The sequence below is a fragment of the Triticum dicoccoides genome, chromosome 2A, assembly GCF_002162155.2.
Source record: "Triticum dicoccoides isolate Atlit2015 ecotype Zavitan chromosome 2A, WEW_v2.0, whole genome shotgun sequence".
Lineage (NCBI taxonomy): Eukaryota > Viridiplantae > Streptophyta > Magnoliopsida > Poales > Poaceae > Triticum > Triticum dicoccoides.
In genome coordinates this window covers 741,667,349-741,692,710 of record NC_041382.1, presented here as the reverse complement: position 1 = coordinate 741,692,710, position 25,362 = coordinate 741,667,349, and the positions used below count along the sequence as shown (strand labels likewise).

General features: G+C 43.7%; 1 protein-coding gene across 1 annotated transcript; it reads right to left on the bottom strand.

The window, feature by feature from the left end:
* Positions 1 to 17,585: 17,585 nt before the first annotated feature.
* LOC119356840 lies at positions 17,586 to 20,128 on the bottom strand. Its single transcript, XM_037623829.1, has 3 exons — positions 19,613 to 20,128; positions 18,558 to 18,637; positions 17,586 to 18,025 (listed from the first exon to the last, which is right to left on the bottom strand). Exons 1-3 carry the CDS (start codon positions 19,944 to 19,946, stop codon positions 17,975 to 17,977), a joined length of 465 nt encoding a protein of 154 aa, XP_037479726.1. The 5' UTR covers positions 19,947 to 20,128; the 3' UTR covers positions 17,586 to 17,974.
* Between the last annotated feature and the right edge of the window lie 5,234 nt (positions 20,129 to 25,362).

The window sequence follows — 25,362 nt, the reverse complement described above, 5'->3', positions numbered from 1 at the left end:
AAGCAGAAAGGGCTAATCAAGAGATCTTGAGAGGCATCAAGCCCCGGCTTATGGTTCCTTTGCAGAGAACGCCGAGTTGTTGGGTAGAAGAGTTACCATCTGTGTTATGGAGCATCAATACTACACCCAACAGATCAACAGGATACACGCCGTTCTTCATGGTCTATGAAGCGGAGGCGGTCCTCCTGAGTGATATTCGTCATGACTCGCCTCGTGTGGCGGCTTATGTTGAAGCGGACAACGAGACAGCACGGCAAGATGCTTTGGACCTGTTGGATGAAGAACGTGACATAGCAGCCACCCGCTCGGCGATTTACCAACAGGATCTTCGTCGTTATCACAGTCGCCGAGTCTGAACCAGAGCCTTTCAGGAAGGAGATTTGGTGCTTCGGCTCATTCAAGACCAGACTGATATGCATAAGCTATCCCCACCTTGGGAGGGACCTTTCATGGTCAGCAAGAATCTGCACAACGGGTCATACTATCTGATCGATATTCGAGAGCATAAAGACTCACGTACATCAGAGGAAGAGACCAACAGGCCGTGGAACATAGCTCATCTTCAGCCTTACTATACCTGAGCCGTTGGCTCTACTTATGTACATATTACGATGATGTATATATTATGATTAAATTAATAAATCGGAACCTCAGCTAAAGCGGGGTATCTGTCCTTTTACATCATGTGTGGTTACACGGAGTTGTTCTAAAGCGGCCTCCGGTTTACCCCTTGAGTTAGCTTTTCAAAAGCATCATGTTATATCACTTGGGGGCTTGGTCGTGTCTGAACCAATGCAACACCTCTTGATAGGCGAGAGCCACCAGATCACTTGGGGACTTGGTCACGTCTGAACCAGTCACGCCTCTTGATCGGCCTAAGGCCACAGAATCACTTGGGGGCTTGGTCGAACCCGAACCATTGCCACGCCTCTTGATCGGCATAAATGCCACGGTTTCATTTGGGGACCTGGCTGACTTGAACCATAGCTACACATATCGGGAGCTTGGTCATGTCCGACCATGGTAACGCCATCTGATCGGCTCAAATAAGCCTCTTTTTGCAAATGGTTTTATCATTGCCTTTGCTTCACAATTTTCTTTGATAGATATTTCTTTCTTTTTGTTGCGTTTTTAAACCGACAAAATTTTAAAACCGGTTCACACTGTCAATTGACGGAACACGGTTCATTTTTAATCCGGAGACTATTTGCCCGGTTTGATTTTTTTGTTAACATCCTATTACGGAGTAACATGATGCTTTATTATAACCCGGCATGGTTTACATGGTAAACCAGCATTATATATATACAGGAGCTGCTATCTCCTCCAATAGTGTGGGTTTATGAAACCCCCGTTTCAAGATTGGCTAAGCCAACTTCATGCCCAACGATGGCAGGTATCATGTATCTCAAAGATTTGATCATATGCTTACATTTCAGATATTTTGATTTCACATATGCAGACATCATACTCCGCCTGACGGTACAACCGCGGTGGCACTTTAAGATTTTTATATTGCAGAAAATACTTTGGAAAGTTCATCACCCAAAGGAAGAACAAGTTGCAGTAATTATGCACGAAGGCATATCAAAATTAAGAGTATCGACTAGCCTATTACAAGGCAACACGGTGCCCAAAACAAGATCATTGTTTTTTCAAAGGAGAAGCAGTTTAAACCGGCTTCCGGTTCAAGCTTGGTCACCAGCCTGGCCTGATGGTTGTGGGTCATCCCGCGCCGCTTCAACTTCAGTTTCTCTACCCAGCGGCTGGAAATCAACAGTTGTCCAGTCGATTTCCATTAATGCTTGTAAGACAGCTTCATCATGGATCAGCAACGACGGTTCAATATCGGGAGCGTAAGTATGCTTACGGATTGGAGGGATAAGATTTTCTGCTTCATGAATTGGTGCAGCTACTCGCTTGTTTTGATTGTCATATTGGGCTTGATAATGAGACAAGTCTGCTTCTTCAGCCAATTGACAAGCTAGCGGACGCACCTCCCGGTTTATTGCTCGCAGATCCACTTCACTAAACTCTGACCCGTCTTCCTTCAAGCTGGGATAGCCCTGAGCCGCTTCAATAGGATCAAAATCCGGCACCCAAGCTTTTGCCCGGATTAAGGCATTGATCGCACCGGTTCGAGCAGCAAATTTCTTCACCTCTTCAACCCGGGCAGGAAGCACCGACAGTTTCTGCAGAGTGTCCTGAATCAAAGTGGGCGCCGGCTTGTTGTGGGATGCAGTACAGATGATCCGCTGTGCACCAGTGTACAGTTGTTCGATCAACGTATAGGCGGCTTTCAATTTCTTCCGCACATCTGACCCCAAATGACCAATGCGTGTCCCTGAAATTTCACAAAGGGTTAACAAACCGGCAGCTCTGTAAGACGGCAGAATCAATTCAGAAATCAAACCGGCTTACCAAAGATAGCAGCGGTCATGGCATGCACGTGCCGCTTTATGCTGGTCAGTTCATCCACCACCGGTTTTAGTGCAGCCTTGGCGTCTTCTGCTCGTTTGGTTAAAGCGGATTTTTCAGTAGCCCAATCCGCCCGCTCCTTCTTGAAATCCTTCTTAAGTTGTTCCATGACGCTTAAGGCGCTGGTCAACTCCTCTTTTGCTTTTGAGGTTTCAGTCTGTTGGGACTTTAGATTTTCTTGGAGATCGGCGATTTGGGTCTCTTTTGTCTTCAGCTCAGCTTGCATACAGACAGTTATATGATTCAGCAAGCAGTGCAAGAATTGAAGCACCAACCACATAACAAGTTATGCACTTGGCGCTTGGGGGCTAATGCCTATTTGATCTTCATATTTCACTTGATTATAAAGTCCCAAGCTCAATACAAGTATTCAACTTGGCACTTGGGGGCTAATGGCTATTTGTTCAAATAAGTTCTGATGCGGCGATATTAATTACTTAAGTCCCGGTTTAACTACACTAAGTTGAACCGGCCCTTGGGGGCTACATCAGCGAATTTCGAGGCATTAAGATTTATATTAGTAAGTCCCGGTTTGAAAGAAGATTACAAACCGGTCCTTGGGGGCTAGGCGAGTCAGCAAGAATTGAAGCATACAAGCAGGAAAGAGTATATGGAAGTTACCTCATATTTATCTTTCATCATGTTAACCAGACCGGCTTCATAGTCACGACTGGTATACAGCCAGTTCAGATAGCCGGAATGGATGTCTTGGGCGTTCAGAGCGGCGTAAGTCGCCAGATCAACATTCCACTTGCCCTTGCCAAAGGCAGCAAATTCTTTCTTGGCAGTATGTTTAGACAAAGCGACAGGATTGCTTGGCTCTGTATGGCCAATGCCAGTAATAACAACTTCATCATCTTTGGCGTCGCCGGTTTGCATTGGGGCCATCAGTTTATCAGTAGACTTGGATGGACTGGTGGATTTCTCAATCCGGATGGGGCTTCTGGGCTGGTCAACAGGACCGGAGGTATCAACATGTCTCTCTTCAGTAATAAAATCATCATCTTGTGGTGGTGGGTCGTTTGGCACATCCTCACGGATGACCGCTTCAGGGTTGAGTACTTTGTTCGGTTCAGGAATAGCATCTTCTTCAGCTGCTTTATCTAGACGAGCCTTCTTGCTTGGCTTAGGCTTGGCCTTGAAAGGAGTAACAAAGGTCAGTACAGTATATGCTACAAAGTAATACACCAGAAGCATTATGATAAGTATGGCTTACCCAAGCACCGTTTTGAGCGGCGGCAGCTGGGTAGCTGATGACTCGCCAGATGATGAATGGCAAGTGACCTGATAATCGGAGTCAGACGGATTAAGAGGTTAACGAAAACAGCCCATTTTAGGACAAGCACTGACAGGCAAATTAGAGACCTCTGAATGACGTTTCCGAACCGGACTATTCGGTAAACCGGCGGAGGTAACTACCTGGCCACTATGCCGGGTCGTGCGGCGAGCTTCGTGATGTTGGGTCTTCATAAGAAATTTGGGATCCAAGTAAGCAAGAGGATGAGAAAATTTAACCTTCCGGTTTGCCTGACGGATTTTTAGTGAAGGCAAAGGATCTGAATCGGAGGAAAGAATAATTACCTCTGCAACATCAGCATGACTAGCTTCGGCATCATCCTGACAAATATCATCATTAATAAGGCGCATGAAAAATAAGCCAAGTGAATCAAGTTCTACCTCAAGGTCCGGGTTACCCACATCGTCATCAGCGGCCCGATCAGAGGATGCAGTGGTTCTTTTCCTGTGGGTAGTCTTCTTCACAGCTTTAGTCTTTTGCCAGATTGATCTTTCCGGTTTGTCTGGTTTTTCTGGTTTCTCGTGCGGCAGTTTCTTGCTGCAAAACGGATCATTGCCCTGTTTAAACAGGCATTGGTATTAAACAATGACCAGATATATCAATAACAGGTTCAGAAAAAAAACAATCAAACTCTTACAGCTAGCGGTTTGTTGGTGGCACAGAAGGGAAGCAGGCCGGTTCGAGCACAGACGTGTTCCGGTTCATTCAGCATTTTATTCACAGCCTCTGTGATTTCTTCGTCGGTAAGCTGGATGTTAGCATGTCGCAATGGGTCATCAACACTGCCAGTATACTCGCACATCAAACCGGAGCGCTGACTAAGGGGCAGTATGCTCCACGATATCCAACAGCGAGCGAGATCAACTCCTATTAAACCATTGGCCATGAAGGCTCTGAGCTTGGACAGTTGAGGAGCGCATTTGCTTCTCTCCTTGGCAGTCAACCTTTGCGGAAAGGGGTGTGTATTGCTAAGCCGCTCCGGACGAAAGCCAGGCAAAGGATTTTCACCAGCAGGGAAGGTGTCTCTGCAATAGAACCATGTTTGATTCCACTCTTTGGGGTGGTTGTGCAGCTTGGCGTGAGGGTATGTGACCTCTTTCCTTTTCTGAATCACCACACCGCCCAATTCCGTATTGGAACCGTCCAAAAACTCAGTACGGCGGTTTAGATGGAAATGGTCTATGAACAACTCCAGTGTGGGCTCCTCTTGAAAAACCACCTCACAGAGCACTTGGAAATGACACATGTTTGTAACAGAGTTGGGACCAGTGTCTTGTGGGTGGAGTTGAAAATCGGCTAAAACGTCCCGGTAAAATTTAGAACCGGGCGGCTTAAAGCCCCGGGCTAAGTGATCTACGAAAACGACGACCTCTCCTTCTTGAGGTGTGGGAGGGCATTCTTTGCCAGGAGCTCTCCAATGGATGGTGTTTTTGCTGCCTAAAGCGCCGATTAGGACTAAATTATTCAGTTGAGTCTCTGTGACGCGAGAAGGAACCCAGTTGCACTCATATACTTGCTTGGCCATGATGAAATCTACAAGATAGGTAATTCCAGTTCAAGAATGCATTTATTAAAGTGCACTGGTATGTACAATGTTAAACCGGAGACAACTCTATCTAAACCGGAGTTTTATGAAGCAACAGTATCTGGCGGTTCAACAAGGGGACTAATGGTATATACCGGTTTGGCAATTTTTCTATAAAGTTAAACCGCCGGATCTAAGCATTGAAACAGTTGAGATTGCGGATAGATAAGTGTACAGAAACAGATTTCACAAGATTTCTCTACAGCGACGGATCTGAAGCAAGTTCAGAAAAGAAGGAAAATATTCAAGGTTCAAAAAAGAACAATACCGAATCAATGGACAGAGATATAGGTAGATCTATGGTCTTGAGGCATATAAGTAGAGGCGGATGCTAAGAACTACCGCTACACAGAGCAAAGGTTCACAGGTTCATCTAGGATCTATCATATGAGTACGAAGCATACGATGAACACTGAAGAACTTGGAAACCCTAGAATGGATCTACGGAGGAAAAGGTGAAGAACTCACCGGAGCCGAGGAAGAAACAGAAGGTCGCCGCGATGCTCTGGTACAATCAGGGTGATGCAGCGGCCAAGGTTGGAGCAGAAGTCGTCGACGGCGGCGGAGCTCCGAAGCTGGACGACGCGGGGAAGACGAAGCAGAAGGGCACGAAGGGGAAAAATAAATGACCCTTCGGTCTTATTTATAAGGCAAGGGGCATATGTCAGGCGCAAAAATCAAGGAACCGTGGGTCTGGAAACGGAGCTGTCGCCTCGATTGTCGCAGACCTATTAAACAGAAAAGGTATCATGGATAAGTTTCTTTATAACAGGTGACGTCACGCCGGTTTACAACGACCAGAGAAGATGACATCACGGCGATTCAACAAACTATAAGAAGGTGTTGAATATGAAGATTTTTTCTAAGGATTGACATGAACCTGTTCAAATCAATCTGGGGCCTAATGTTGAGGATATCACTACTGGGCGTAAACCGGCCTATCTGGGCCGGGTTAACTTCTTCAGTAGTTAACTATGTTGAAACCCAAGAAGGAAGATGAGGGCTCAAGGCCCATAGTCGGTTCAAGGCCTGTAGTCGTAAACCGACGCTGGTATGTAACTTGTATTGTAAGTTAGGAATAAGTAGAGACCAAACCGGACACATCTATGAGCCGGTATTGAGAATCTGTGAACCGACGGGCGTCACCCGTGTATATAAGGGGATGACCCGGCGGCGGTTCAGACGACAGACAACAACTCGAGACATAGGCGAAGCTTGTTTGCTCCCTAGTCATCGAAACCCCATCAATCCCATCACAACTAGACGTAGGCTTTTACCTTCATCGAAGGGGCCGAACTAGTATAAACTCTCTTGCGTCCCTGTATCCGCTTTAACCCCTTCAAGCTAACCCTTCGCGATGGCTCCACGACTAAGTCCTTTCTCTAGGACATCTGTCGTGACAAAACCACGACACAACCGGAAGCAGTTGCGTCATAATCACGTGGCAGTCATGAGACTTTAGGTTCTGAAACTTTTTCTCTGACATATTTATTATTCCCTTTATATTCGACGAGAAGCCAGTCGTGACCTTCATACTGAGCAGGCATTCAAAGAAGATTTCTTTCTCTTCTTTCGTAAGAGCGTAGCTGGCAGGACCTTTATACTGCTTCGGAGGCATGCCGTCTTTTTCGTGCAAACGTTGCAGGTCCTCCCGTGCCTCAGGTGTATCTTTTGTCTTCCCATACACGCCCAAGAAGCCTAGCAGGTTCACGCAAAGGTTCTTCGTCATGTGCATCACGTCGATTGAGGAGCGGACCTCTAGGTCTTTCCAGTAGGGTAGGTCCCAAAATATAGATTTCTTCTTCCACATGGGTGCGTGTCCCTCAGCGTCATTCGGAACAGCTAGTCCACCGGGACCCTTTCCAAAGATTATGTAGTGTAAATCATTGACCATAGCAAGCACGTGATCACCGGTGCGCATGGCGGGCTTCTTCCGGTGATCTGCCTCGCCTTTGAAATGCTTGCCTTACTTTCGACATTGATGGTTGGTCGGAAGAAATCGACGATGGCCCAGGTACACATTCTTCCTGCATTTGTCCAGGTATATACTTTCAATGTCATCTAAACAGTGCGTGCATGCGTGGTATCCTTTGTTTGTCTGTCCTGAAAGGTTACTGAGAGCGGGCCAATCGTTGATGATCACGAACAACAACGCCTTAAGGTTAAATTCCTCCTGTCTGTGCTCATCCCACATACGTACACCGTTTCCATTCCACAGCTATAAAAGTTCTTCAACTAATGGCCTTAGGTACACATCAATTTCGTTGCCGGGTTGCTTAGGGCCTTGGATGAGAACTGGCATCATAATGAACTTCTGCTTAATGCACATCCAAGGAGGAAGGTTATACATACATAGAGTCACGGGCCAGGTGCTGTGATTGCTGCTCTGCTCCCCGAAAGGATTAATGCCATCCGCGCTTAAAGCAAACCATACATTCCTTGGGTCCTTTGCAAACTCATCCCAGTACTTTCTCTCGATTTTTCTCCACGGCGACCCATCAGCGGGTGCTCTCAACTTCCCATCTTTCTTTCGGTTCTCACTATGCCATCGCATTAACTTGGCATGCTCTTCGTTTCTGAACAGACGTTTCAACCGTGGTATTATAGGAGCATACGACATCACCTTCCTATGAACCCTCTTCCTGGGGGGCTCGCCGTCAACATCACCAGGGTCATCTCGCCTGATCTTATACCGCAATGCACCGTATACCGGGCATGCGTTCAGATCCTTGTATGCATCGCGGTAGAGGATGCAGTCATTAGGGCATGCATGTATCTTCTCCTCCTCCAATCCTAGAGGGCATACGACCTTCTTTGCTGCGTATGTACTGTCGGGCAATTCGTTATCCTTTGGAAGCTTCTTCTTCAATATTTTCAGTAGCTTCTCAAATCCTTTGTCAGCCACATCATTCTCTGCCTTCCACTGCAGCAATTCCAGTACGGTACTGAGCTTTGTGTTGCCATCTTCGCAATTGGGGTATAACCCTTTTTTGTGATTCTCTAACATGAGATCGAACTTCAGCTTCTCCTTTTGACTTTCGCATTGCGTCCTTGCATCGACAATGATCCGGCGGAGATCATCATCATCATCGGGCACATCGTCTGGTTCCTCTTGATCTTCAGTAGCTTCACCCGTTGCAGCATCATTGGGCACATCGTCTGGTTCCTCTTGATCTTCACCAGCTCCCCCCGTTCCAGCATCACCGTATTCAGGGGGCACATAGTTGTCATCGTACTCTTCTTCTTCGCCGTCTTCCATCATAACCCATATTTATCCGTGCCTCGTCCAAACATTATAGTGTGGCATGAAACCCTTGTAAAGCAGGTGGGAGTGAAGGATTTTCCGGTTAGAGTAAGACCTCGTATTCCCACATTCAGTGCATGCACAACACATAAAACCATTCTGCTTGTTTGCCTCAGACGCATCGAGAAACTCATGCACGCCCTTAATGTACTCGTGGGTGTGTCTGTCACCGTACATCCATTGCCGGTTCATCTGCGTGCATTATATATAATTAAGTGTCCAAATTAATAGAAGTTCATCATCACATTAAAACCAAAGTGCATACATAGTTCTCATCTAACAACATATAGCTCTCCAGAGCATCTAATTAATTAAACCATACATTGAAACTATGTAAAACATTTCAATGCGAAAATAAATGCGATCATAATCGCAACCAAGATAACAATTGATCCAACAGCATAATGATACCAAGCCTCGGTATGAATGGCATATTTTCTAATCTTTCTAATCTTCAAGCGCATTGCATCCATCTTGATCTTGTGATCATCGACGACATCCGCAACATGCAACTCCAATATCATCTTCTCCTCCTCAATTTTTTTTATTTTTTCCTTCAACAAATTGTTTTCTTCTTCAACTAAATTTAACCTTTTGACAATAGGGTCGGTTGGCATTTCCGATTCACATACATCCTACATAAATAAAATCTATGTCACGTTGGTCGACATAATTTTCATAAACAATAAATGAACCAATAGTTATAAAGATAATATATATACCACATCCGAATCATAGACAGGACGAGGGCCGACGGGGGCGGATACCAAAACCATCGCACTATATAAGATGCAATAATACAAGTATCTATGTAAACATACAAGTAAGAATATTTTTTTTTCAGAAAGAAGATAAAACAAGAGGCTCACCACGGTGGTGCCGGCGATGAGCTCGGCGCGGGTGATCGACGACGGTGAAGACGGGGACGGGGCGTGACGGACCGCTAAACCTAGACAAATATTATGGAAAATGGATCTTGGAGGTCGAGCTTGGAGAGGAGAAAGTTTAAGTAGTGTGGCTCGGGCATTCCATCGAACACCTTGTGTGCATAGAAGGTGAGCTAGAGCACCACCAAGCCCTCTCCCCCTCGGCCAGAGAAAAACAGAGCACTGGGGTGCTCTGCTCTGCTCGCGAGGGGTATATATATATATATAGGCACCTCATTGGTCCCGGTTGGTGACATGAGCCGGGACTAAAGGGGAGCCTTTGGTCCCGGTTCAAGCCACCAACCGGGACCAATGATGGTGGGCCAGGAGCGAGGCCCATTGTTCCCGGTTCATCCCACCAACCGGGACCAAAAGGTCCATATGAACCAGGACCAATGGCCCACGTGGCCCGGCCGGCCCCCTGGGACCACGAACCGGGACCAATGCCCATATTGATCCCGGTTCTGGACTAAACCGGGACTAATGGGCTGACCCGGCCTGGACCAAAGCCATGTTTTCTACTAGTGTATATTGACTCAATCACTATGAATTCGCTTACATCTCTCAAGTTACAGGGAGGTAGAAGAAGATCAGAGGAGGGAGACAACGAGAAACCAGAGACGGGAGAGAGGGACGCTAGCCAGCCAAGCCAGGCCGAAGCCTTCCGATCCAAGCCGCGTCGCTCGTTTCCAGCTCCACCCGTATATGTAGTCATTGCTTTCCATGGCTTCTCCGCAGGCCCATGGCCCAAGAGCGGCCCACTGTCCAGTCCAGGTAGTAGTTGTAGGGAAGCTTGCTGACAATCCTTTCAATCGCCAAGCAGGCTGGTCCACCAAACTCACCGTCGATGTCTAGCCTCTTACCGCTGACAAGACTAGACACCGTCGGCTTAACCACCACCATGGTCCATGGATGACCACCACAACCATCCTCGTGCACTGAGAATAGTTGAAGGACCATCAGTTAGGGACGCCGCCCTAGAAATCGGGAGCCTACAATGGACCTGAACCCACTAGGCTCCCATCACCGGGCGCACCAAGCCGTCGGACGACAGATCAAGACAGCAGCTCGGCTCGAACCGCCACCCATCGAGGACAGAAGAGGCCAAGGTCGCAGACACCCACGCCAGATCCGAGCAGGGGGAAGCGGGCGATCCGTTGGGTCAAACGCCATCTATCGCAGACAGAGGTCGGAAGCCTCGATCCACCTGCCCCTCGTCACACCTAGACGCCACCCGACGCCGCCGGAGAAACGCTGACCACCATACCGCCGTCACAGCATGAGAAAGGAGTGGCCCCACCGCTTACAACGCCCCATCGGCTTTGCCCGCTGCCGCTTTCTGGTGACGGCGAGGGAAGAGAGCGCAGAGAAGGATGTTTGGTGGCGGTTGGGTTGCGGCTCTGCCCGAGCCGCCCCGGATAGGGACGACGCAGGGGACGGGCGGTTGTTTTTTGCTACATGCGTACATGGGATCCGCGTGTGGAGGGAGAGGTAAGTTACAAAACTTACAAAATAAATATGGGTTTCCATACCAAACTTCTAAATGTTTTTATTAGGTTGAAATGATTTTTTCAACAGCATATTCAACATTACTCTTGTCTCAAACTTCTCGTGAAAACAAGAATGGTGGTCAAACCCAATCCAAATTTCGACATGTGATTCAACATATACGAGCCTATTTATGTTTAGATAAATAAATAAAACATGGATTTAATGATGGGACAGTGTAACTGGTTGATTTTGGTGTAGTATGAGACCATCAGTCCTTTTCCAGTCAGATCACATGCCCCAGTTTCCTATCCAATGCGTCAAAATAGCGCTGATGCATTCAGTGGATCCCTCAGTTTCGGAAAGTTTCTAGGACTGTTTAGAAGTTTATGTGTGTCTTTTCCTTTTTGTTTTTTGTGTGTTTTCTCTACCAGTTTTCATTGGGTTTTATCTCTTTTTTACTTAATTTTCCAAATACATGTTGAACATTTTTCGTACACAGGCTGAACATTTTTAAGATATATGATAACATTTTTCAAATGCATGTTTAATATTTATTTGAATGCATGTTCAATATTTGTAAAATACACATTGAATACATTTTTCAATATATAGTGGAAATTTCTAAACACACGTCTGAACACTTTTAAAAAATGTCATGAACAATTTTTTTAAAAATTTGCGAACATTTGATGAGTGTTGGAACATCTTCTAAAGCGCACACACATTTTTATATGTTCTTAATTTGTTTCTAAAATTGCAGCAACAAAATTTTACATTTCATGAAGATTTCTTTAAATGTCATAAAACATATTTTTTAAAGCCCAAACAATTTCTTAAATGTCATAATTTTTCGTATGATATGTCATCTTTACATATTTCACGTACACTTTTTTATTGTTGGTCAACATATTTTGAAACGTGTGTACATTATTTTAAATATCACAAACGTTTGTTTGAATGCTATGACCAATTTTGAAAACGAACCAATTTTCAGATTTCATTAACTTTTTTTAATGCGTGGTGAGCATTTTTTCAAAATCGAAGTAAAGTAACTTTTTAAATATTTTTTATGAAATAATTTTTATATATACTCCATCCGTCTCAAAATAAGTGACTCAACTTTTTTTAAATATGTAAAGATGACATATCATACGAAAAAATTATGACATTTAAGAAATTGTTTGGGCTTTAAAAAATGTGTTTTATGACATTTAAAGAAATCTTCATGAAATGTAAAATTTTGTACTAACTTTGAGTTAGTACAAAGTTGAGCCACTTATTTTGTGACGGAGGGAGTATAATATTAGGCTGGCGCATTGGACATGGGTACGTTCTCTTCTTCTTTTTTATGAACAGTATGGATACGTTCTCAACTAGCATGTTGCCCGGGCATCGCAAGAACAAGAAATCGGCTCATCTACTCTCCGTTTTTTTTTCTTGGAAGTAAACCGGCTCATCCTGGCATACACACGCCTTCACAGACCACAGCTCCATGTCGACGTCCATGCTGGCAGGTGACAGCTCGCTATCCATCCCCGGCCACCCGTCGCCGTGCCGGCTCTAGACGCCTCGTCGTTTCACCGGCCAGTGCTACTGCAACCGGCGAGCATGAAACGGACAAATCTGTCGTTCGGATTGGTGACCGGCTTGTCGCCGCTGTTCTGCAGATGTGGTTTTTGTTTTTGCCGGCCGCCGGGGCCGGGCGGGAGGTTGTTGCCTTCACCGGATGCGAGTGCCAACGGGTGACTGATCGTCCTCGCGAGCTGACTCGGACAGCCGGTCAATTTATTGTACTACAAGAGCACCCTAAAACCATGATCGAACCTAGATATTTGATTTGTTTGCTACTCTCTCCAGGACTACATATAAAATAAAATGAGTGAATCTACACTGTAAAATATATCTATATACATTCCTATGTATCCATATTGAGTTTCTAGAAAAACTTATACTTTAAGAATGAAGGGAGTAGAATAATTTAGTGATACTTCACGGTACGGTGAACGCAGGATCTAGGAAAGATTCCAGTTTCATTGTCAAGGAGACGTGCACACTCAGACTCACAAACACAAGAGACAAGACAAAAATAATGGGTCCTACTAGGATTCTCACTTGACCAAGACTCAAAACAAATCAAGTCGATAAAATAATCATGAATAAATGAACATGGTAGAAAATTTATAAAAATATAGGATCGCGATATTTGGCACATGTGTGTCACATAGCAAAAACTACCACACACATCATTTCTCTTATTTAATTATATGCATGATTGTATTAGAATGAATCAGTGTCTTCTTTCACATGTGTTCCTTTCTCTAATTACATGCATGCACTAGAGGACAAAAAAGATGATGTCATTTTAGTTTCTTCTTATTTCGGAAATTCAAAATGTTTTGTAGCTCAAACCATCGGTCCACGCAAAAATTGTTTTCACATAAAAGATTCGTCACGACGAAATCTTCAAAACTAGATCCCAAGTTGGTATGTTTCGACAATATTTTTTTCAGGTCAAAGGTTACCACACTTTGGTTACATAAGTTACCAGCCCTTTGATATGCAACTTACCATATTATTTGCACATAAGTTACCGATGGTATAAACATGGTTCTTCACCCTTCTCCATATGCACATGCATATATGCACCAGAGGACAAAAAGGTTGATGTCATCATAGATTCTTCTTGTTTCAAAATTTTAAAATGTTTTGTAGCTTAAATCGTCAGTCCTATGCAAAAATCATTTTCGCATAAAAGATTTATTGCGATGAGATCTTTGAAACTAGATCCCATGTGGATATGTTTCATTGACTTTTTGTGGATCAATAGTTAACACACATGGGCTACATAAGTTACCACGCCTATGGTATGCAAGTTATCATACTTCCTTCGTTTCAAAATTCTTGTCTTAGATTCGTCTAGATACGGATGTATCTAATACTAAAACGTGACTTGATACATCCGTATTTAGAAAAATCTGAAACAAAAATTTTGGGACGGAGGGAGTACTATTTACCGTGTTATTTTCACATAAATTACTTGAATTTGTTTTCAACAACAAAAATTCCCTTGGTCAAAATTATCGTGGTGTTTGTATGTAAGTTATCGGATATGTGGTTCGTATATTACCGTGTTATTTCCACATAAGTTACCGAAGTTATGTTTTTTAACAATATTTTACTCCTTGATCAAAGTTACTGTGTGTGTTTGTGTGTAACTTATCGGATACAAGGTCTATATATTACCGTGCTATTTTCACATAAATTACCGGTGGTATGTTTCGACAAAAATAGTTCCCTTGGTGGAAATTACTGCTGTATTTATACGTAAGTTATCGGGTATGCCGTTCGTATATTATCATATTATTTTCATATAAATTATCAAGGGTATATTTTCAACAAGTTTCCCCCCTTGGTCAAAGTTACCGTGTTATTTGTATGAAAGTTATCGGGTATGCGGTTTATACATTACCATGCTATTTTCACATAAGTTACCGGATATGTTTCAACAACTTTTTCCTTCTTGGTCAAAGTTACCGTGGTGTTTGTATGTAAGTTATCGGGTATGTAGTTCGTATATTATCGTGCTATTCTCACATATGTTATCGGCGGTACATTGTTCAACATTTTTTTCCGCATTGATCAATGTTACCGTAGTGTTTGTATGTAAATTATTATCAAATATGCGGTCTGTGCATTACCATACCATTTTTTACACAAGTTACCGGGTATATTTTTCAAAAACTTTTTTATTCTTTGCTCAATGTTATAGCGATGTTTGTATGCGAGTTATTAGACATGTTGTTTGTATATTACCATGTTGTTTTCATAAAAATTACTGAAGGTAAAAAATCCCGATTGCTCAAAGTTACCGCGGCGTTTGTACATAGGTATGTGATGTATATATAACCATGATATTTAAACAGAATTTACCGAGGTATGTATTCAACAATCCCTCCTCCCCCGGTAAAAAATTAACATGGTGTTTGTATTTAAGTTATCAGGTCTGCAATGGGTAAATTATCATGCTATTTACGTAGAAGCTACCAAGGTTATGTTTTCAATAACTTTTTTTCCTGAGTCAAAATTAGCGCGATGTTTGTACCTAAATTATCAAGGTTGTGGTGCGTAAATTACCGTGCTATTCATACTCCCTCCGTCCGCGAATAAGTGTACATCTAGCTTTTGTTCTAAGTCAAAGTTTGAAAATTTTGACCAACTTTATAGAAAATAGTAGTAACATATATGACATCAAATTGGTATATTATCAAAGTACATTTCAAAACGGATCTAATGATATTAATTTAGTGTCATAAATGCTTTTACATTTTCCTAAAAAGTTGGTCAAAGTTTTAAAACATTGACTTAAGACAAAATCTAGATGTACACTTATTCGCGGACGGAGGGAGTACAAAAGTTCCTGTTGTATGTTTCAACATTTTTTCCCGGTAAAAATACCACAGTGTTTGTATGTGCTATTTTAAGGGGGTATATTTTCGACAAGTTTTTTCCCGAGTCAAAATGACTCATGTAAAATACAAGATCATGCCAAATTACTCATCTTGTCAAACAAACAAAATCATGCTTCCCACATATAGTTCAGATGCATAATTAACTGGAAAAGGAAACCATGCTTGACGCATATAATTCAGATGTATAAATAACCGAAGAGGAAAATCATGCTTGACTCTTATTGTCCAGATGCATAATTTTTCTTGACTCATATAATTTAGATGAGTAATTTTGCTCAAGTTGAATGAAAGCAAAATTACGAGCCAATGAACAAAACCATGCTTTAGTCGTATATAATTCAGTAGTTCAGATGCATAATTTTCCTTGTTGAACTAGGTCTTAATTATGAGTCATGCAGGAATCATGCATCATGCTGATATGAACCCAAATTCTGTTGAAGTTCCTTTAGCGACCCAACAAGGAATGCAGAAAAAAAATACTCACAGGACCGAGAACACAAGAATTAACTGAAGAACATCAGAATTTATAGATGAAGAGGAGAAACCAGTCAAGATTTAGGATGGGAATGGACCGGGTCGGCCCGCCGGGTCACTGACCCGACCCAAAAATTCAAGGCCAATGGGTCACATGGGTCGGTCTCAAACAAGATTTGGGTCAACAGGGCCGGCACCGAGTGACCCGTTGGGTCAGCGGGGCCGGCCCGCCTTATAGTCTTATAGCTCACAACAGCCGCAGTCTTCATCCTGCCGACTTTGTCGTAAGAGCCAATTTTACAATGCAGTCAGTTGTATAATTTTTGGCGAACGCTCGCGTATATGAACAACAAAATTGTCTTGATATGTTTCATCAAAATGCGCATGTAAAAATTCACAAGTAGACGGCTTAATTTTTCCTATTACTATGTATTAAATATTTTATTAATTCTAACACTAGCTAGATTCCATTAAAGCGTGTCTAATTTTAACATCTCATTTGTGCACAAGACAATGTAAATCAAGAATTTGGGTTGACCCGGAATGCCCATCGGGCCAACAAGGCCACTGACTATTTTTTATACGGGTCAACCCGTGGCTTCTCAAATTGATCTTGGGGCCATGAGGGCCGGGTCCAAGGTCAGGACCGGGTCGGCCCATTCCCATCCTGAGTCAAGATGCATGTCAGTCACTTGCTTCTTCAAGGAAATCACCCGAATAATCCTAAAAAATAACCAGGAGCCGAACCCTTGCTCACTTTGTCAGCCCCACACGAACTGCTTGCCTGCTTGTCAGCCATCGCCGCCTTTCGTTCAGTCCGCCGGAGATCCCCTGCGACGCCCGGATCCAGTCTCCGCCGTCCCCGACCTTGGTATCCCCGGATCCGGAAGGTGCGCCGCCGGCCTGCTTGAGCCAGTCGTCTTCGTTTCCGTCGCTCGGCTTCACGTCGTCCCTAGCGTGTGGACTGCGCCGTCAGCCATCGCCTCGTCTCTGTTCGCGCCGTCAGGGATGAGGTATGCAGCTGTCGGAGCCACTTGTCGCCATCCCTCATGATTCTCTCCAGCCTGCACCTCCGGTGAATGTCCGCCCGGCCGCGTCTCCCTCTCCTCCGCTTCTTCCTCATCCCACGTTTCAATCTGTCTCTGTCGGGATGCAGCACGCGGGCGACGAGGTGGGGCCATAGTTGTTGCAGTTGCCGGAGACAAGGCTGTAGGTGACCTCGAGATCACGATCAGGTGGCTCCCGATGCATGAGGTCGTTTTGGCAAACTATCACACGGTTGTCACATACATATTTCGAAGAATATATGCTCGCCGCTTCTTTTACTACTCCCTCTGTTCCTTTATATAAAGCTTATTTGTTTTTCTCTACTACTATTAAACAAGCAAACATATTCTTCACTATGCCCACCCAGGTAAACGTACACAGGGAAAAACAAGACAAACTACCACCCCAAGATTAGGCATCTAACCGTCCAGATTAAAGTCAGGCCCCACCTGTGTGCGTTTAGCAATTTAGAATAGCGGACGAAACTCTGCCATCGATCGAACAGTTCCACCTCCCCGCAAAAAAAAAAAAATTCAAGCCAATCAATTACAGAAAAACAGCCACAATTACGGCAATTGATATGTCCGCCTCACAACAAACGGCTAAACTTACGGGAATCAACTCGATCTTGCTGCCTTTGCCCGCCCGGACGTACGTCGCAGCCGCCCAGCCTGTCCTGCGCCATCGCCGCCATGCGCAGCGGACGACGCTCGCGCCGACGAGCTTCTAGCCAACGCAGATGCAGACTATCCTCTTGTGCGCAGTATGTGGCCAGTTCCATCCCAGTTAATCTCGATGTCTTTCTTCGATGTCGCCGTTCAAACGCACATGGCAGTGAGACGTCGGCGCCGCCAAGCCACTGTTGCGCCATCGCCGTCCAGCGAGTGTTGGCCATCGCCGCCTTCAGCAGCCGACGACGTCGGCGCCAACCAAGTCCTCAGCCAACGCACCTGCCTGCACAAGGGAAATTCTATTTAGCAAATATGTGTGTACTTCATTGCTTCCCTAATCCCTGTCAAATTTGCATCTTTATAACAATTTTCTTCACTGTTTTGCATATTTACAACAGTGTGCTGATCAATGCATAATTTTTGGGCAAACCATAATAGATCTACCTCCTGTGACTTCAGCATGAATTTTAACGATGCATCAAACTGGAGCCCTCCATCATGTTGTTTTAACAGTATAGTATTCGAATATGTATGACTGAATGAATAAAACCCTGTATGATCTATTTGTAACCCAGTCCAAGAGAGAGAAGAAGAAAGTCCCAGTCCAAGAATATGAAACCAACTCATTTGTTTTAACAATATAGTATTCAAATTTGTTTTAACATTCAGGCTCTGTGGATGAATCTGTGTCGACTTGGCATGTAAACGAACCTATTCAGGACATAGTCAAACTTAGCATGTAAATGATCTATTAAGGACACGGTCATTCTCTTGTTGATACTTCTTGGAGGGTTTTGGTCAAGGAAGTGAAATACCTGGACTGGGTTTTTCTTCTCCACACTCAAGTTCCCCGTGATGTGCATTTTCTTCCCGGGCAAGACTGCTTGTACAACATCTGAAAAGGATAGAATAACGTCTCTCAGGAAAATATGGTGGTAACTGAAAAAAGGCAGCGTTCAAATGATCCGAACAATAAAGTCATGATTTTCAGCGCACTAAAAAGGCAACAACAGGTTTATGACTGAAACAAGTGTAAATCCTAGAAGACCAGGACCTCTGTTATCTAAATAGATGAAGAAAAGGGCCTTAAGAGCCCTTTCGTGCATATGTTGCACCGGTCACATTATCCAATGCATCTAACAATGAGCTTTCTGGAAACTTGATGGTGTTTAAGAAATTATACAGTATTACAAGCCGAGCGATGTAAGAATGCTCAGTGCAGCTCCGAGATAATAAACAGTAAGTTGCAATTGTTATGCTGTTTTTAACTACAAAAACACTCATCAGGTAAATAGCAACACTCATCAGGCACGGGAATTAATCGCGAAGACCTCACTGCTATGGTTAGTTATTAGCCCCACTGCCTCATCTTTTGATAAGACGATTTATGTTGTTTTTTGCTTGTGATGCTAATGCTTTGTTGCTTTGTCATTTATTCATGCAATAGCTGAAAGTACTGGAAAATGTATTCTAATTTGCATCGCTTCACATGGAACTAATATCTGATAAGTGGAGACATATGGGTACACCTTCCTACCTATGTTTTTTGTATGTCCCCATTAATCGTATTACAAAGGAAGTGTCCGCAATTAAGAATTGTGTAGTACCAAATGAGAGTAGATGATATCATCAGCAGACTACTCATCCATCATGTCAACCTACAATAGCAAAGCACGTCTCCAAGTTGTTTTAGTAGACTTTGAACAAACACATTAAATTTAACAAAGTAGACAATTTGATGATAGCTAATTCTCTCAAGCAATTATTTCAGTCAAAGTTCAGTATGCACACAACTATGTTCAGTTCACGCAAGATTTAGATAAAAAGCAGTCACATATACATATCCTAATGGGGATCTCGGATTCCTCACCGTCTACGAAGTACGCTGAGCAGGGGGTACCCACGAACAGACGCGGCGGCGCTCGTTGTTGCTGGGACGGCGCGTAGTAGGGGGCATCGATGGCCTCCTCCAGCCGTAGTAGAGGTGGGGAGCCTCTGCCGGATCCCTCCAAGGTTGCCCGGTGGTCGGTGCCGACGACCCATTGGAGGCAAAACTCATCCATGGCGGCCGGAGCGGAGCCGTGGCTGCGGACTAGGCTGGTGGCCGCGAACGCGTTCGTCGCGGGGCTGGAGAGCGATGGGGAAAAGGGAAGCGAGGTGGAAGCCGTAGGCGGCAGATCCGGGATGCGTGAAGAGACCGCCATGGACCGGCGCAGCGGCAGGAGGGGGTGGGGGAGGGGACATAGATCGGCGGCAGGGGAAGGGCGGCCGCCATGGACCAGGCAGGGGTGGGTGTTCGTCTCGCCGCCGGTGGGGATGTAGTGGAAGAGGGGCGGACATGTTCTGTGAGGGAGAGAGGAGCTTATCCACCTGTGTCTGTGTAGTGAGGGAGTTGAGTGTTTGCTCCGGTTGTCCGATTTCTTTGTTTTTTTACGGCAAGTGTTTACAAATCTGGTTCGGTCATATATCAATGATTGATTTCGAGGCCAACTCCAACGCACAGCCTCAAACGGACGTTCGTTTTGTCTGAATTTCGTCCGTTTGAGATGGCAATAAGGTCATGTCCGTCTGAATTTGTGTTTGCGCCGGCCAGGCACCCAACGCAGGACGCATACCAAACAAACAGCTTGGGCCCACAACTCATGTAGCACACGCAGCCGCGCCTCACCGCTCGCAGTCGCACCGTCGTCGCCAGTGGCCATGTCGTGCCGCCCGCAGAAGCACCGTTGTCGTGCCCCGCAGAGCCCGCAGCTGCGCCACCCTGCCGCCCGCAGCGCATGCTGTCGCCCTGTCGCGCCTCGCCAGAGCACCGGCCCGCCCGCAACCTCCTCGCCTTGCTCCGGCCACGTCCCGCGCCTGTAGAGCCCCGACCGTGCCCAGTCTGGGAATGGAGTAGAACGAACGCGTCCGGGACAAAAAATGGGGATGCTCGCCCATGTTGGGACGTTGCATGTGTCCGTTTGTCCCCAAAAGATGCGGACGGACAGGATGGGGTTTAGTGTTGAAGTTGGCCCGAAGGTTTTATAATATCTTAACATTATATTTATTCTATGTTGTATTACTATTTGAATTCTGACTCTAATTTATTATGATCATATGAATATTTCAGAACAAAATTAGTTGTCATTTAGTGGACTCGAAACTGAATGATGATAATGTAAGAAATCGGTACTGATCCCACAGATTATATGATTCTGGATAGACTCCCTAAGAATTTACCTACATCAAACACATCATCAAAACTTGAGCTTAACTTGGCAATCGTTTCTTCTTTCACCATCTTGTGCACCAACATGCTTGATGATGTCCCTTTGTTGTAGTAAGCCACATTTTTTAGATCATTTTGAGCTCTAGCTAATATACTCTTGTGTTATAAAATTGACATAACTGCGATTTCACATGAGTGAATGGGGGAAAAGCTATAATCATTATCATATTAGGTTAAATTTGAGACAAATAAGGAACGAATTAAAGAATGATGAATACATGGATGCTGATTGCTTTAATATTGTTGTGCATATATTAGCGTAGCACGGCGTCTAATTTGTTGGAGACATTCCAGTTCACTACATGGTTATCTGGTTTCTAATTTCATGCACTCATGGTGTGATGGTGGGCTACATTTTCCAGTACACAGGGTGATTATTTACACCATAGTCATTTCTATATACGTTGCACATGGTATTTTTTAAGGAACAATGATGTATAATGCATATATAGGATTATATTCGACTGAGGAGGCAAATTTTGGTCATGTTTTGAAATAAGGGAATAAAGCTCTAAACAATATCTCAGCCATGGAACGAAGCATTCAGATTGCATCAATACATGAAACTTTAAGAGAGAATCATCGTCAAAGAACAAATAATAGATATTGTTTCTTATTTTTTTTCTAAATATTTTTGTAATTAATTATAATACATTTATGTGACTGTGAATTTTATGTGAAGACATGTGTTCGGATTCACGTCGTGGGCACACACTTAAATGGTTCGGGAAAGAAATCGCCATACAAGAAATAAGATTAAAAATGTTTTATTATAGATTATGAAATGTGCGTTGCACGTGCACGCTTACTAGTTTATAAAATTTCAGAATGTAAGGTGCATTTCTTTTAATTCCACATAATTCCTTTGTTAATCCTCCAGAAAAAGGGAAAGTATCTCTCTTCCGATTGTCTGTATTTCTCCTTGTAGCAAAAGAAGTAAAGTATCTATGTGTCGATTGCATGTATCTCTTACTTCCTAGACTAATTGATTTACTTGCCATTAACTAACAAATTTATCAAAGGTAATTTTGTCTTAATCTGTCTATGATTATGTGCATTGGTCATCATGCCGAAAATAATACACCTTACATAAAAGAACGGAAGGAGTATAAAGCACGCTGGATTTTTCTTTCAAAGCCAAAAGTTTCTAGTATGCCTCACAAAATTTCATATGAAAATTAACAAAATCTACAATAGCAAATCAGTATTACTAGAACCATCATGAAACATATTAACGCCTCTCATGCTTCATGTTCAAGCATGGAAGCAGTTAACTCCTTTTTATATGCTTGCTCCCTCCCTCCACTTATACATGAATGAGGCGAACTCCATGCTACTTGTATGCTTCTGGGGAATATAGCGGTACCCAGTGTTGGAAAGAATGGGATGCCGCCAGGTTTTCATGCATCGATCTTCCTGTCCGCGAGGTATTCTGTTGGAATGCTTCAAGCATCTGTGTGTAGCTGACTAACCAATGCACATATATATTTAGTATGATCAAGACTGCACAGTAGTAACTCAAAACAGTCGGGTGAACTGACAAATATACGTGAGTGAATGAGCTAACATACTGTACACATGAATATAAATTCAACTTCTTTTGATTTACACTTGCTCCATCTATATAATCTAAGAAGAAAGCTGGTTTGGTTCTTGCCATAGTGCCATAGGAAGTGAACTGAACTTCCAAAGAAAGAACTCTACTGTTGTATTTGAGACGTTGGAGCAAACCAAAGCAAGAAAATAACCGCATTGTTTGACACATATGATGCAATTCGGAAGACAGGCGAAGGCTGGCCGAAATGATTTAGGACTGCCGATATTGAGGTTGGAGCAGTTAGCATTGCGTTCAGGCAACAAGTAGAGGACGATGCGTCTCCGTGCTACTGGACTCCACTTTACTTGTATGTTGATGCAGTTCCGTAGGGTAATAGGATTTGCTAGGTTTTTACGCATCGAGCTCTCTGTTCATGATGTAGTTTAGGTTCAGAGATATGTTGAATAACCATATAAGGACAAGAAAGTATGAAGTTTTCAGATCAAAGCAACGTGATATGTTGTTTAACATGTAGCCTACTGACCTGCCCAGACTAACGAATGTTTTTTTTTTGAAAAGGGGGACTCCCCGGCCTCTGCATTAAAACGATGCATACGACCACCTTTATAGATAAATAAAGAGGTTCAACAAGGTCTTACAGACTGAAATCAAAATAAAGGCATTCTCACGGAGAGCCACAACGCCAAACACAAATGCCAAGAGGCCACAACCGGCTAGCATAACAAAGATAGGTAAACTAATCGTCTATCCTATTACAATGACCGCCAGCCAAACCGGTTGAAGATAACCCGAGCTACCATCTCCCAGCGGATATATCCAGTAACCAAATGCTCTCTGGCCTTCGTCAGAGTGAGTAACGACCACATACGGATCAGCGCAGTGGCTCGGAAAATAACCTGCAAAAAAATAATACAAATAACCTGATCCATGTGCAAATAATAGTACAAATGCCCGTGTGTTGCAACGGGCATAAAAACTCACAAAACATGATCCATGTGCTATTACGCTCCATTTTTTACATTCAATTTTGATAAACGTCGATAATAAGATTACCTTGATTATTACTTTTTTGAGTCTGAATTTTGAATGTTAAGAAGCCACCTTACCTTTCTTCATCTGATAGAAGAGTAGTGGCTCATGGAATAGTTTGTGAGTAATTATTATTTTTTGCTTTTCAAAAAAACATGGATTTTTATTTATTTTAAGAAAGTGAACTCTTAAATAAAATTGGATTATGCTGAACATAAGCATCAGAATATATGCATCGTATGCATGCTAGAGTATCGTGTTTTTCTTTGAAGCAATTTAGATAGCAGTTAAATGATGTATACACCATGTTATTTGTCTGACTTCACTCCATCGATGTCTAGTGACAAAGCATCCACACTGGCAGATTAACCATTGCACTTACATTAGACAATAAAAATGTCATATATCCAACACTTTCAAAGTAATTTATCTGGATGCAATTGTTTCATGTTTTGTCATAGCATCAATGTTTGGGTCAAAAGGATATATATAAGGTGGTTGCCACGTTCATCCGAACCACAACATGACCATGTTCAGGGACATCATGCATGATATCTTCCTGATCCGGAACAACAACTTTATTAAAAATAATTAAGTCAGTGGCCATGACATGTAAATGTCTATGTTTTGACACCGATGGTTTATTATGCACTCGTATAAACCAGAATCAACAATGCACAGAGATAATTTATGTATTTACTTGATTCGGCTCCCAGACATATATATATTTCTGTCGTGTGTGTGCTGACCTATGTAGTTAATATGAGTACGTCAAAGAACACAAATAGATGCAAATCCAACTTCAAAAAGGAAAACAAAAATGTAGATTCGTAGAGAAAAAAATGCATGCATGGCAACAGTCAAGCGATTTTATTGGTAAATGGAGTGTGTCCCTCCAAGTTAAACTACCTAGTTTTTTATTATTATCAAATCTGGTCAATTTAATCGAGTGCTCCCGTGTCCAGAGCCCACTCGGGTGTCCTGTCTATCCCTCCTCCAACCTTCATCCATCCTCCTCTCTCCCCATGCCGCCTTCTTCTCCCCTCACTCCCGATTCCCTTCCTTCCTGTCAGTGTGGAAGCGTAGCCACTCCAGTCCCTCTCAATGGCTGCTACCTCCTCAAGGCCTCCTCCCGCAGCTCCCGATCCAGATCACCGAGTGCCTAACAGCGCCGATGCCGCGAGGCCGCTCGCCGGAAGCATCTGATGCTATGACGGCGGCCGAGATGTTGCTCCGATGGGTATGCGCGGTGACGCCGACAGGGTACCAGGCCTCCTCCGTTTGCGTTTGTTTTCATCCCATCTGCATCTCTGCTGTTTCAAGGGCCTCCTTCCTGCTGATTGTCAGCTGTAAATCGTCGTCCCGGAACACTGCCGGTTGTGCTAATTCGATTTCTTCGTGGAAGCATCCGATGCTGTGTGCGGATTTGTAAACCTCTATTCATTTGCTTATGCTTCCCACCTGTTGACTTATGATGCATCAAGGCCGCTGGCGTATAAAAGTCGATGGGATTGGGTGCAAAGGAGCAAGGTGGGATATTATTACTTTGTAAACGCAGTGCAACGCTTAGTTGGTTGTGACACTACGTATTCAATTCCCCTCACCAGGAAGATTTTTTTTTGCATCTCGGGCCATCAGAAATCTTAACCAGGATATAGGTGGGCCTGTGCCAGCTCGTGGGCTGGATCGTTCCCTTGGCCTGTCTCGGTGCGAAACTTGACATACCAACAACAATATTGCACACAAAATTTAGTACCACCTTGAA

Excerpts from the sequence above, each read along its gene's own strand:
- LOC119356840 (XM_037623829.1), bottom strand. The coding sequence starts at position 19,946 with ATGGCGGTCTCTTCACGCATCCCGGATCTGCCGCCTACGGCTTCCACC. Across the intron at positions 18,638-19,612 it reads CTCAGCGTACTTCGTAGACG|ATGTTGTACAAGCAGTCTTG; the intron begins GTGAGGAATCCG and ends TATCCTTTTCAG. Across the intron at positions 18,026-18,557 it reads AGAAGAAAAACCCAGTCCAG|GCAGGTGCGTTGGCTGAGGA; the intron begins GTATTTCACTTC and ends TCCCTTGTGCAG.